The 13,357-nt window shown below is 40.2% G+C and overlaps 2 protein-coding genes across 2 annotated transcripts; both read left to right on the top strand.

Annotated features, from left to right (window-relative positions):
* Window positions 1-747: 747 nt before the first annotated feature.
* LOC106649075 lies at window positions 748-3,461 on the top strand. The gene is made up of 4 exons (XM_023458158.1): window positions 748-841; window positions 1,133-1,490; window positions 1,771-1,818; window positions 3,359-3,461. Exons 1-4 carry the CDS (start codon window positions 748-750, stop codon window positions 3,459-3,461), a joined length of 603 nt encoding a protein of 200 aa, XP_023313926.1.
* A 5,350-nt stretch (window positions 3,462-8,811) lies between these two features.
* Window positions 8,812-10,493, top strand: LOC111693483. The gene is made up of 4 exons (XM_023458157.1): window positions 8,812-8,894; window positions 9,101-9,304; window positions 9,391-9,582; window positions 10,084-10,493. The coding sequence occupies exons 2-4, from the start codon at window positions 9,106-9,108 to the stop codon at window positions 10,491-10,493; spliced, it is 801 nt and encodes a 266-aa protein (XP_023313925.1). The 5' UTR covers window positions 8,812-8,894; window positions 9,101-9,105.
* Window positions 10,494-13,357: the final 2,864 nt, after the last annotated feature.

Below are 13,357 nucleotides of genomic sequence, written 5' to 3'. Positions count from 1 at the left end.
CGAGGGAAAATATTTTCCAAAGGCATTTTCAGCAGTAAACACGCCTTATTTCGCGTTGTGTGCGAGAGGCTACGGCTAGCCTACATAAAGCTATTTCCGTTCCGCGCGTATATAGTCATAATGTTTCGACCAATTGGCCGAATGAAAAGTACAGGGAGCAGCGCGCGAGCGCGAGCGAGAGATAAAAGAAAAAAAAAAGACAATAAATGCCAATGCACAGTTTTCAGCAGGCAGCCCGGGATCCGTGTGCTGTGGCACAAGTGTCGAACGACCAATGGATAAACAACAACGGTGACCATTGCCAGCAGAGCCGAGGGATCTGCTGCTGCTGCTGCCTGTATATACCTTTCGTCACGCGTCGCTGGCGTGTTAGATGAGCGCGCCAGGAGAGTACACCAGAGGAGGATTTTCTATGGGCTTTCTTGCCGATGCAACTATATAAACCGATCTATTGACGCGAAATATCGACCAGTGCTGGTCTCCTTGTCTTCGCGATCGGTTTCTTGCCACAGATAGTGCGCGCGACTTCCCATAAAACGCAGTGCGAAAAGTGTGATAGCAGATATTGCAGATATACCTCATCGATTGATAAAGAGCGTCGTCACGTGTTTTTTTGTGCGAGTGCAATACAAAAGTGCTCCATGGGATCGATATGATCCATCGCGACAGTTTTTTTTGCCTCGTGTGGTCGCGGTGCTGAATAATTTCCTCTCAGTGAGACAATAATCTCTGCATGATATCGTGAAAATGACGATCATGCTGTGGGCGGTTATTGTCTGCCTCGTTGTGTTACCGATCGCGACGACCGACACGAGTGCCACCGAGATGACGACGACGACGAGCAACAACAATAGCAGCAAGACGACGACGACGACTACGACCGCGATAAAACCGATCGTACGTCAAACGTCGTCCTCGTCGTCGTCGTGGTCGTCGTGGAACAAGGAGGCTTACCTGAAGCGCAGCTTCGACTGGTTCAGCGACAAACTGCTCGGGATACTCGAGACCTTCGTGCCGGACGGCAGACAGGCGAGATCGACGAGTTTGGATGGTACTACGCTTTTCTTTTCCTTTTTTAAAAAAATTATTTAACACGCGAAATGAGAACCCACCCCTGAAAATTCATTGGCAGGCAGAAAGCACAACAAGAAGAAGAAGAAGCTGAAGCTGAACAAGTACGTCTTCCCGCTGATCGTCGGCTTTCTGCTGATCAAGTCGGTGCTGCTGCCGCTGGCCCTCAAAGCCCTGGCGATACTCAGCGGCAAGGCCGTCGTACTCAGCCTCATGAGCCTCATCCTCGCGGCCATCATCGGCCTGCGCAGCATCGTCGGCGGCGGCGGTGGCAACGTACCCTTCCAGAGCAAGGTCGACCTGGTCAATCTGCCGCTGACCAAGTACAAGAGAAAAGACCTGCTGGACTACGGCGACCCGACCGTCGAGGAGGAAACGCCCTATAGGTACTATTCAGATCGGCACAGAAGGAGAAGAAAGTAGAGCATAGACACACGTTTGCGATAGAACAAACAAGCAAACAAGCAAAAAAGCGCAGGCACAACACCATCTCTCTCTTTTTTTTTATGTATTGTATAACAATCCTAACAACCTGTAATGATAACGTTAAAAATATAGTAATGCTTTTTTTGATCAAAGCTAAAAACAAACAAAAAATGTATCAGTAGTTCTTTTTTTTCGTTGCTAATACCCTCTCTCTCTTCCCGTCTGAATCACGTAAAAAAAAACAATGCAAATTTTATTATATCCGATTTCCAGCTGGAAGTTGATCAAATTGGGACCGAATCTTTTGCAATGGTTGGCCAGGTACGCAACGATGGGCCGGCGACGATGAGGCGACGATAATTCAACAGACTATTTGTTACCATGGACACTAATGAGAATTAACGTATTAAATTAAATAAAAAAATTGTTTAGAAATTAAATGATAAGTATATGCCAATAACCGAGAGACTGAGCGAATAAATCATTCAAGATTCGTCGAGTGCAGTGTCTTAAATATATAATATATTTTTTTAAGCTTGTTTTTAATATCTTTTGTACGCGTTTTATAATACTTACTAGACTTACTTTACGATTTTTGTACACGCAACGAAGAAAGAAAAATACATCAAATTTCACATTATATATCATCTAACGTCCATCATCATTGTGAGAAATTTTTCAAATACAACATTTTAATAACACCCCGTGTGTATATACTTCGAAATCACCGTAACGTCGTGGCTCTCTCGATACAAAGAGAAAAAAGAGGCTCGCTCAAATAGTGGCACGATGAACATAAAAATATAGCAATAATTTACTCGACTGAAACGACGGACAATTAAATAAAAAAAAGAAGAAGAAAAAAAATTTAGTATCGCGCAACCTCGCCGGCAAATACAACAGCCGGAGAGAGAGTTATAGATAGGTCAAAGATTCATCGCGCCGGGAAAGTATATAGTAATATATATAAGTATCGGCTTATAATAAACGGTACGCTGCGCACGCGTTAACCCAAATACCATGGTCAATAAAAATCAGTCGCCGAATATATTGTCATCCTTTTCGCCGATATATACAGATATATATCCGCGTGCTCGATCGACGTTGTCATCGAGATGGAATTTTTACTTTTTTATTTTTTTTTTTATTAGAAACTCATCCGCGTCTGAGTTTTGAACTTAATGTCGATTAAAATCTAGAGCGTAATCTCTGGATTACTTGTATCAAAAATATACGAGTAAATCATGTGGAGATTTCTATATCTATGTCAACTCCATAATATTCGTGTAAAAACTTGAACATGCAATATACCTGGTAATGTTTATGTTAAATTTGAAACTTTTTTGTAAATTCCGAATCATATGTAAACACAAATTCATCCAAAAAACGGGCAATTTTTGGCCTTTTTCATAAGTTTTGATATTTAACTCATCCCATTTTTAATTTTTAAATTCTGATAACCCTCGATTCAGCTTTTTAATCAAAATCATCACTAAGCAATTCTTAATCTGTTTTTTCGAAAGAAATACTGCTAACAAATAAGTAGCATGCCATCTAAGCTAGAGAAAAATTTAAACTCCTTATCCCATAAAGCTCTCTCGTAAATTGTCTTACAATTTTCAGGAAACATAGTTTTTAAGTAATCAAATCGAGTGGAATTTTCATTTTGAGTGTGCGTGCTTTATCAAATATTTCATAATACGAACATGGACTCTATCCACAATCCGCATTCATATTCATTTCGAGTGTTTCTTGAGCAAATTTCGCGTTATAATCGCGGTTTTTGACCCTTTGGAAAAAATAACGTTTAGTTCCTTTATTCAAGTGATGAAAAATAAATATTTTGACCATTTTTTAACAGTACATACTGTCTTAAGGACGTTGGGGACGCAACCGAGTTCAAATCAGCAACTATAAAGAAACAGCTGAGGAAGAAAACTGAGGAAGGTAGATACTTGATTTGACTAGGTGTAGGTTCGGTGGTATCATAGGCTCAAAGCCAATACATGTGCTATCACGCGTATTTTTGTCTGCTGTTAACCTCTCGAGTTAGATTGCATGTAGAACATTCACGAAATTTTTTTATTTTTATAAAATTACTTTGAAATATGCTCATGAATATACCATATAACCGATACCATTTGACAGGTAATGCTTTCACCTTTCATTATGCGAAATTTGGTCACGATCTCCCATTTTGACCTAAAGTTACACTTAAAATTGTTTGAGAAAGCGACGCTTTCCTATGATTTCCATGTTAAAAAGTGTACTTTTAAAATTAAATTATACAAAAATTCATTCGACAATCGATGCTAAAGTTTCGGGAGAACATTATGAGTGTTATTAACTATCAAATTCCGAAGGATCAACTTCTTGGCCCAACTTGACCTAGAGGTCCCCAACGTCCTTAAAAATATGTTTATTTCGCATCATATACTTTTCATAATTCTCAAAGGATCTAGTCCGAATTGGATGGGCACTTCAATCCAGATGCCTAAATCTCATAAAAGAGTTAAAAAAGTGTGCTCTAAATAAAAAAATTACTTTTAATAGCAAAATATTCATCGTCGTCGCTTAAAATTCACGGCTCTCGCATCCTCGCGATCATTGATTTATTCCCAACGAATTGCAGAAAAAGTATCCTTTCAAGAAATAAAGAAAGAAAGAAAGAAGGAAGAAAATATTTACGACGAACAAAACACGCCCGTAAAACAAAAGTATACGAAAGTTATTAAATTTGCGTTGCAAGTGGCCCGTAAATCTAATGATCTATTTGTTTCTCTGCGCGAACCGAGAATCCTTCTTTTCTCTCTCTCTCTCTCTCTCTCTCTCTCTTTTCTTTCTCTCTGATTAAGCTCTCTTGGCTGCGCTTCTCCTTTTCTCCTCGGCATGCGCAGGTACTAAACACACTTTTTTTTGTTACGCACAACTCGTGCGTACGTACACATGTTTATAACTTTCCATTTCCTCTCGTCGTCGTCGGTGGTACTGCGCGCGAGCAAAGAATCGCAGCGTCGCGCGGAATGACACTTTTTGTACATCGTGTATACATACGATACACGCGTGCGTATTATACGTATACTTTCGAGTGCGTTACTCCTTGATTTTATTTTCTACTCCAGGGGCAATGAATCCAGAGAGAGAGGATGTGTGATGCAACCTCGCGATGTAATTGACACGATACAGATTTTTTTTTTCGCTTGATCATTTATTAAGACATGTGTATGTGCGTGTATACAGGTATACACAATACGCTCCTTTTTTTCTTTTTAATGCATAATACTCGCGTGTGCGCGCGAACGTTTTACTTTCTCTTGACGTCAGAGCGACGCGATCGAGCTTTGCTTTGCTTTACGCGCGTGTGTGTGACTCAATATTATCTAAAGCACATCATTATCATTACACATGTATATTATAAAAAATGACTTTCTCTCCGGGCGCGTTCGGGTCCATATTATAACATCGCGCGGAAGAAAGTGAAATTAATAATTCGGCATTTTTTCGGCTGCCGATCATGCTGCTAAGTCGCGCATATCTTCGATATATTAACCCGGCCGCACCATGGCTCGGCGAAAGAAAAGGAGAGGAAAAGAAAAAAATTATTCACGCGCGTCATGCGTGGACCTCCCTGCTGCTGCTCTCAGCTTGCGGAAGACACTCCCGCGCGCGCGAGTACAATGTAATTTTTCGTACTCCTCGCAAAAAATAAAAGAAAAAAAAGGAAGGCCCAAATACTCGAAAGAGTCGAGAGAGTATACGCGCATCGCATAGAGTGCCGTGTATCGCTTTACCGTTAGGATTTTCGGGATGATGATGATCGCGACGCACCCGTAGTATATAGTAGTACATCTCTGCGGGGACTGTTAAAATATTTAAAGAGAAATGAATTATTGGACTCGCAGCGAAGTCTTGATGTATGTACTTTGTTGAAGTGAGGCCCACGTGTGGGTCTGCGTATACACACACAGACAGACAGACATTTTTCTTTCTTTCTCTGTCCGCGCGCGTATAGCAAGTATTTAGCGCGTGTATGGTCGTATAAAACGCAAAATTTACGATTTGCTCTCGAGAGCACGCGCATATATACAAGGATGAGCAGTCGGTGCATCGAGTGCAGCCGGTACGACGACGAAAAGTATAAAAAGGTTGTATTGTTGCTGGCCGAACGTATGGGAAAATAATGGGTTAAAGACTGCTGTGCTCCGCTCCGCGCGGGGTTGTACGCATAAATATCGGCAGCAGTGCGCACAATTATCCCAAATTGCGCGCAGCCAACTTTTTAAAAGGCAACGTTTTAGTGTTTCGGGATGCGCTCCGCATTCACGAAGAAGAGACTTCGTTGTATATATGCCACTTTGTGTAGTATACGCACGCGGATGCACAACGAGCGAATATGTGTGCCTCGAGAGAGAAAAAATGTACGGCATTGACCCAATGAGATATATGTAACGAAAAAAAAATCTTACTCGTCGAATCGATTACATAAAAAAAAAATCAAAGGTTTCGAGGGTTTCTTCGAGATTTTTTTGTTTTTGACCTTTCTCGATTACGAAACAGCCACACAATTATTATCTGCGTGAGAACCATTTCTCGGAGAGAGAAATCAAAGTCGTCAAACTATTAAAAAAATTTCTATCGTTAAGAGCCGATGATTGTATCGAAAGTCAAAAAAAAAAAAAAAAAAGTTACCGAGAATCTTTGAATTATTGCACAACTTCGTGAGGTAACGCGTGTAAAAGCTTAGAAAATCTCGCCCGGCCGAACGATGCACGATCCGATGATCGTGATATATTAATGAGAAAGAAACATTTATCGTCGCGCGCGTGTATATAATATTGCATAAGAGAGCGAAAACTAGTCCTGCACTCGCGGGAGCGCATATGTATATACGTGCTGCTGCACCGAGAGGACGACCAACCGGTTTCGCTCGGCACGCGTCGCGTAAGCTCGATATCCCAGTGTCAAGGCTGTATCTTATGTACGATGGTCACTTTCGATCGCGTGTGCCCCGGTGTAATAATCGTGCGAAAAAAATGATGAATGAATACACTACGTCCAGGGTCAGGACATCCTTTTTTTCTCTCTCGTTATTGACGTTGTTTTTAAAAAGGTGTCACTCGCACACGGGAAAGAAACTTTTCGCTACTTTTTTTCTCGTCGGAAGAACGAAAATTCCTCGTGTCAATACACCTCGTTTGAAAGTGATGAGCCTCGGTGACATTTCCTCGCCGATGAATTAAAGCTCTCTATCTCTCTAACGCAGTAAAAGTATTTTAACATTTCACGTCTACGTACGTACGTACGTACGCACGTTTTAAACGTTTCGCAAAGCCGACAAAAGCTCCACCACGGTATAACGCGCGCGCCCGGCGATAAATAACGTCTCCGCCGCGTGTCGATCGCGCGGAATTTGATTTTCCATCGATGCTAATAAACGTTTCGATATATCGGCGCCTATATAGCTCGCGCACATACCAGGACAAATTTTTCCCTCGTTGTATAAGTCAATCGAAAGTTCTGACGCACGCAGTGCCGCTTCTTTATGTATGCGTATTTGTGTACATTTCAAAACAGATTTTGCCGCTTCGTCTCGTTTTATTATATTACGCGGGCCGAAAATGGGACTTGCAGCTAGGCGAAAATGCATCTCTTTTTATTTCTCTCTCTAGTTTCGCGATGGTTGTTATAATTATAATTGCGACTGCAACTTGACACGACGACGCGCGAAAATATTAAATGCCAATATAATCAAAGTGACCTGAAAAATAAAAGGAATACTTTCTTTGCCTGCGAATACAATTACAACGCGCGGCGACACATATGTAGAATACGTCATTACGTATGCTTTTGTCTTTCTGCGAGCGCGCGAATGAGAAAGTGCTGCTGCTGCTGCTGCTGCCCGAAAAGCATGCAGGGCTTCACTCACACACACAAGTTGTTGTACTTATATATGCTATATAATAGAACGAACCGCAGGTGTGGTCACGCGCGCGCGCGAAAGAAATTAACATTGCGCGCAAAAGATTTGACACCTCTCTCTCTCTCTCTCTCTTACACTTGAGCTGCGCAGCTCGTCGCGAACGCTAAAATGCAAGCGAATGTGCATTGTTTCTCGGAAGTCGCACATGCATATGCCTGCGCAGCTTTTAGACTCTTTCCGATTTTGCGCGAAAAAACAACACAAAGCTCGCGCCTAGACTCGCGCGTGTATATCGTATGATAGATTGTACAGGTTCGCTTGCCTAGAGAGAAACTTGCGCGCGCGCGACAGCGGAAGATATTGAATACGAATTCCTTCTTTTTTTTTTGGGCCCGTTTCTAGAACTCTTTAACGCTTTGTTTGTTTAGCAGTTTTAGCTGTACGAGAGACGACGCTATTATGTTTTTTTTTCTCAGTACATGTCAATTGATCTCCTCCCGTGGTAGTATAATTTTGCTCTCGATTCGCTCTCCCGCGAAAAAAAACAACGATGATGAAATGACATCACTCTCTTGAGCGATAAGTACCTGCCGAGTCGAGTGCGTGTTTGTCTATGCAACCATATGATATATATTATATATGTGTCAAAGCGACTGGGAATTCACGAGAATGCCGTTAAAGCAGCGCGTTAAGCTGTATACATACCATGTTTGATTAATATTCACATCCGTAGTTTCCGTTGCTATGTATACATGTCCGACAGTGTTTTATTATTAATTCGGTTATCCGACAAGAAATTTATGTTTATTCATTCAATACCATAATGAGTATTTAATTTCGTATTATCTTTTTCGATACACTTGATAAAATGATATTTTTTTTTTTTTGCCTACCGAGCTTTAATCCATACCGATCGATTTGACGAAAAGTACGAGAAAAATCACCGCGACGATCTTGAAAACGTTATAATCCGCGCATACCATTGGGTTTTAAAGTACCTGCAATGAGTGGCTCGTATCTCATTTAGTCGAGTCTCTCAACGAGACGTATTCTTTTTGCTCTGCTCCTTTCTCTCCTCCTCGAAGTGAAAAAAAAAAAAAAAAAATAACAAACGAAGAAAGTCGATGGGCTAATGCCTAAGTAGTAGTGGTAGTAGTAGTAGTGTAGTGACGCGTGTACGACACACACGCACATATTGCGTATGTACATACATACATACATGAGCGCAGGTGTGACGCGCGCCTCGTACTACACATGCTTCTTCTGTGCTGCACGACCCCGACACGAGACGACGTGCGTACGTACACACAACAGAGAAGGAGGGGACCTTGGGTATAAAGATTCCCGACCGAACATGGTCCAACTCAGACACAGTTTCGATAATCATCCGAGCACATCAGAGCATCTGCAGCATCTCTGCCTCTCGGGTCTAACCACACACGTAGTGCGTTAACAAGAAGAAAAAACAAAACACAAAGTAAGCTTGACAATTTACGTACCGAGCTTGCGGGGGACTCGTTCACCGCAGCCGCGGTCGTTTAGATTCAGTGCGCTTTTACAAAATAATTTCTTTAATCAGTTGGACTTTGATCGGTTTTACATTTTTTTTGGTTTTGTTTTCAAAGTGAACGGTAGCCTAATTAGTGCGACGGTAGCTAATGATCGTTGTTTTTTTTTTCGCAGACAAAATGTTCAAATCCGTAGTATTCTGCACCTTGGTGGCCTCGGCCTTGGCCATCCCGGCCCCGAGCGCCAGCCACAACTGCAACGAGTCCGACGACATGCTCAGCTGCTACGCCGTCAAAGCCATCACCTCCCTCGACAGAGCGTCCAGATCGGCCGACATCAATCTCATCGATGGCGTCAGCTTCGTCAGAGAAGGCCCAGGTAAGAGACCATTGTTCCGTTCATTATATTTTTTTTTGCGTATTATCAATCGATCATTAATGAATTTTTTGTCGTTGATTTCGCAGTCGAGCGCACCTCCAGAGCTCTGAAATCCGAATCGGAAGTCATGTCCGGACTGCCAACCGACTACGTCGAGAAGACACTGGCCCTCGCCACCATGATGTACGAGAACGCCGCCAACTTCCTCAAGAGCCACAGCTTGAAGCTCAACATCCCAGACATGGCCGCCGCCGGACGCAGCTTGGGTCTCGAAGAAGGTAAGCGACCCGTGTCATGATTATTAATTTGTCGTATCATAAAATTAACGCGACGAAAACCGAAAATTATCTTAATTTACGAATCGACACGAAATTACAACATTTTTATGCCACCTGCGGCGCGCGGTCTCTTTAAATTCAATGATCCGCACGAAGTGTGAGGTCTTTAAAAATGTCGGCGCTCGATCGACACCTAACACTTTCACTGAAACGTTTTTTTTTTTTTGTTTAATCTTTCAATCTTACGTAATTTTCTTTCCTCACCTCGCTCGCGATAATCTCGTCTAATTTGTACAAATAAATTTGAGTCAATATTAAAATTCAACCGAACAGCTATATATATTTGACTTTGCGGCTCGTCGGTAGCTTGACGCAATTAAAACTAATCAGATGTGATTAACACCTCATAAATTACCTCTAAGATTGTGTTAACAATTAATTAACTACTCGATTAAAAACTATGTGTGTTAAATGTGCTTTTTAATTTCTTCCTTTAAACAGCCTTCTCTTCTACCCATACCCCAGGTAAGAAAAACAAGAAGGTCCTCATGCCCCTGATGGCCGCAGCCGGTGTCAAGCTCCTGGCCCTCGCCCCACTGCTGCTGGGCGGTCTCGTCATCCTCGTCACCAAGGCCGTCGTGGTGAGCAAGGTCGCCCTCCTCGTCGCCGGTATCCTCGCCTTCCAGAAATTCTTCGGCGCCGGCTCGGGCCACTCCGGCTTCGGCGGTCTGTTCGGCAAGACCCAAACCGGATACGCCCCGGCTCCAGTTTACGATGCCCCGGCCGGTTCCTACGGCGCCCCCGTCCAACAGGGCGGCTACAACTACAAGAGGTCCTTCGCCGAGAAGCAGGAGGCTTCGGCCCAGCAGCTCGCGTACAGCGCTCAAGCACCCAACGCCGACTCGCACTAAGAGATTTCATCGAGTCTAGTTTTTTTTTTTTATCAAGTATAATTAGATAGATAGATCTTAGAGCTTAGTGCCATTGACTTTGTCTCAACGATATTGCAATTTTTCGACGATAAAATAGAATGAAAAAAAAAGAGGGGGGGAGATAACGGACAGACTTATACCGATCCTCTCGTGCTCTGGAGCGTTGACACACACGTTGATATATTGGAAAAACGATCGAGCTCGAGCGGGGGTTAAGCGTATCCGTAAGGATCGCGTTGTGACAGATGATTTTCAGAATATATCATTAGGACAATGACTGTGACGACGATATTATAGTGTATTGTGTAAATAACAAAGTGACTATAAGCGACTGTGACTTCGGAAGTGAATTTCGGAAATTCAGACTGAGACGAATAAGTATTATAAATAGACATGTAAACAGTATTTATCATTGAAATTGCCTTTCGACTAGGAGAGAGAGATGTCCCACGTTCATCAACTATCAAAAAAATTGACTTATCGTAAATTAACAAAAATTCAATCATTGGCATAGTCAAAAAAAAAGTTGAGCGGGGCTGCGCGTGTTGTATTATATTAATTAATATTCCATTATACATATGTATGAACATATCGTATCATGCTTTAATTTAGAATTTATTTAAATGTATAGATCTGACCGAGCTTAGGATAATATTCTTAACTGTAATTTTTAAGAATTTTTTTAATAAGCTGCACCATTTTTTCATGTAATTGATGAAAAGCGAATGAAATGATCTTTTCATCAAGACTGTTCATATATTTTTATAAGTACGCATCTTGAATCATGCCATTAATTCATACTTGTCATGCTCATCATCTACTTATTATGATTCATTAAGAATTTTAAATAAAAATAAATTAATGCAATAACATTAAATCATGCAATCTCAAATGATTTATTTCAACCCTATGATTATAAAAATGTGTCGTTAAATAAAACAATCGTCTTTCTCACCATGAATTTTGGTGTTTATCAAAATAAGTGACAATAATAGTTACTTAATAAAAACATAATATTATAAGAACTATTTTAATTTAAGTTAATTAATACAGCAAGGTGTCATGAATTCAACTTAATCTTTTGAGATAAAAATTTATGATTCTGAATCTTTTTGAAGTCTCATCAAAAAACGTAAACACAGCGTAGTTAGTAGACGCCTGCGTACATAATATACGCGGTCATAATAACAATAGTATACAAACTAACATATAAGCAGATGCCATAATATGGTCCGTGTACTTTTTCTGCTGGATACCGAATCTGTTATTAACAAAGGACTCGAGTACATTTTAGCCTCTGATTTTCAAGAGATCTGCGCTGAAGAGAAAAAAAGTCCAAAGTTGTAAAGGTTTTATTCAAAGTAAAAATATATATTAGATTAATATTATAATATAATATAATATAATAAAATACGAAAAAAAAAATATAAGAATATAATGTTTCTATCAAATTAAATGGTATACGGTCATTTTACCGAAGTGCTTTTCGCGAAAAACTACTTTTTCTCAGAGCTATGTATCAAACGCGTGTAACCCGTATCGAGCGCGGATCATGTACGTCGATTGGTTATCGTGATGACGTCGCGTCATCTGTCAAATTAATCGTGGTATGTTTACATGCAGTTTGACAGTAATATTTTTGAGTGTGTTTATTTACCAAGTGCAGTGCAGTTTTATGGTATTATTTTTTAGTTTGTGCCTGTACATTGTACAAGTGCAGGGTGACTATTGATTGACTACTGGAATCATCCGGACTTGTACTGAGCTCCTGTTGGTAACCCGCGAAAAACAAGCGGAATTCGGCATCAGAAGAATAGTGAAAAATGCAGCCAAGCAAAAGTGGATGTTTCATCAAAAACGCCAGCTGCGAAATGTCACCAGTGAATATGAAAGATAGCGGTAGGAAAAGAAAATAATGCAATGTATTCCGGGCGTTAGCAGCAACATATAAGCTGTAGTCTCTTTACCTCTACGTACCCCACTTCTGTCCCTACCAAAAACCAATAAAATTTTTTTTATAAAAAATGCCTTTAAAATTGAGCTATTCGGGAAAAAGGGTCTTCTGTTGAAGGGTTTTCGTAACTTATTCTTTTGAGATACAGTATTATTATTGATGTTTATTTCAATTAATGATATACATAAGGCAATGCCTTTGGTGAGATTTTATTTTAATGAAAATAACTTTTTTCATTTTAAACGATTTTGCTTTTTAAATCTTTATGAAATATCATAACGATCATTAGTTTTTTTTATTGTTAGCTTTAACAAATTTACTGTTAGTACAAAAATAAGAGTATTTGCAATTAAGATTTGAACGTCATCATTTGATAAAAATTTTAGAAATTATCTGGGAAACATTATTCTCATTGTGAATAACAAATAATGAAATTGTTAGCTATGACTCAATAAACGCATAAAACTACAAATTGCATCAGTCATAAAAAGAAAATCAAACTTGATACTCATCTTTGTATCTTTTTATTTTTAATACACGATCCGCATATAAATCAAATTAAATACTTCAACTGTAGAAGTAATTTTATCGTTATTTAGTAGTTAGTTTAGCATCAGTATTTAGTAGTTTTATCGTAGTTTATTGTAATAAATATGGGTCAAAATAATACTTTTTTACAAAACCGTGCGCACGTATATCACCGATCTTGACGCGCTTTTGGTATGTTATAGTACATGGTAAAAAGGTCCCAAAAAAAAATTTTCAGACCCCCTCCCCCCTCCTACCCCCCACTTCCGGTATAAACGTCCATTTTCGATCTATATTTTTTCTGAGGACATGAAGCAAGTAAAAAATCTGAAAAAATTCATAAAAATACTTTTCCACAATC

Source organism: Trichogramma pretiosum, unplaced genomic scaffold (genome assembly GCF_000599845.2).
Source record: "Trichogramma pretiosum strain Unisexual culture from Peru unplaced genomic scaffold, Tpre_2.0 scaffold17, whole genome shotgun sequence".
Lineage (NCBI taxonomy): Eukaryota > Metazoa > Arthropoda > Insecta > Hymenoptera > Trichogrammatidae > Trichogramma > Trichogramma pretiosum.
The sequence above is the reverse complement of the archived record's forward strand: the minus strand, read 5'-3'. Positions and strand labels throughout refer to the sequence as shown.

Coding starts and splice junctions, on each gene's coding strand:
- LOC106649075 (XM_023458158.1), top strand. CDS start 748: ATGACGATCATGCTGTGGGCGGTTATTGTCTGCCTCGTTGTGTTACCG. Junction 842..1,132: donor CGAGATGACGACGACGACGA/GCAACAACAATA, acceptor ATTCATTGGCAG/GCAGAAAGCACAACAAGAAG. Junction 1,819..3,358: donor CTTTTGCAATGGTTGGCCAG/GTACGCAACGAT, acceptor ATTTTTTAACAG/TACATACTGTCTTAAGGACG.
- LOC111693483 (XM_023458157.1), top strand. CDS start 9,106: ATGTTCAAATCCGTAGTATTCTGCACCTTGGTGGCCTCGGCCTTGGCC. Junction 9,305..9,390: donor CTTCGTCAGAGAAGGCCCAG/GTAAGAGACCAT, acceptor TTGATTTCGCAG/TCGAGCGCACCTCCAGAGCT. Junction 9,583..10,083: donor CAGCTTGGGTCTCGAAGAAG/GTAAGCGACCCG, acceptor TCCTTTAAACAG/CCTTCTCTTCTACCCATACC.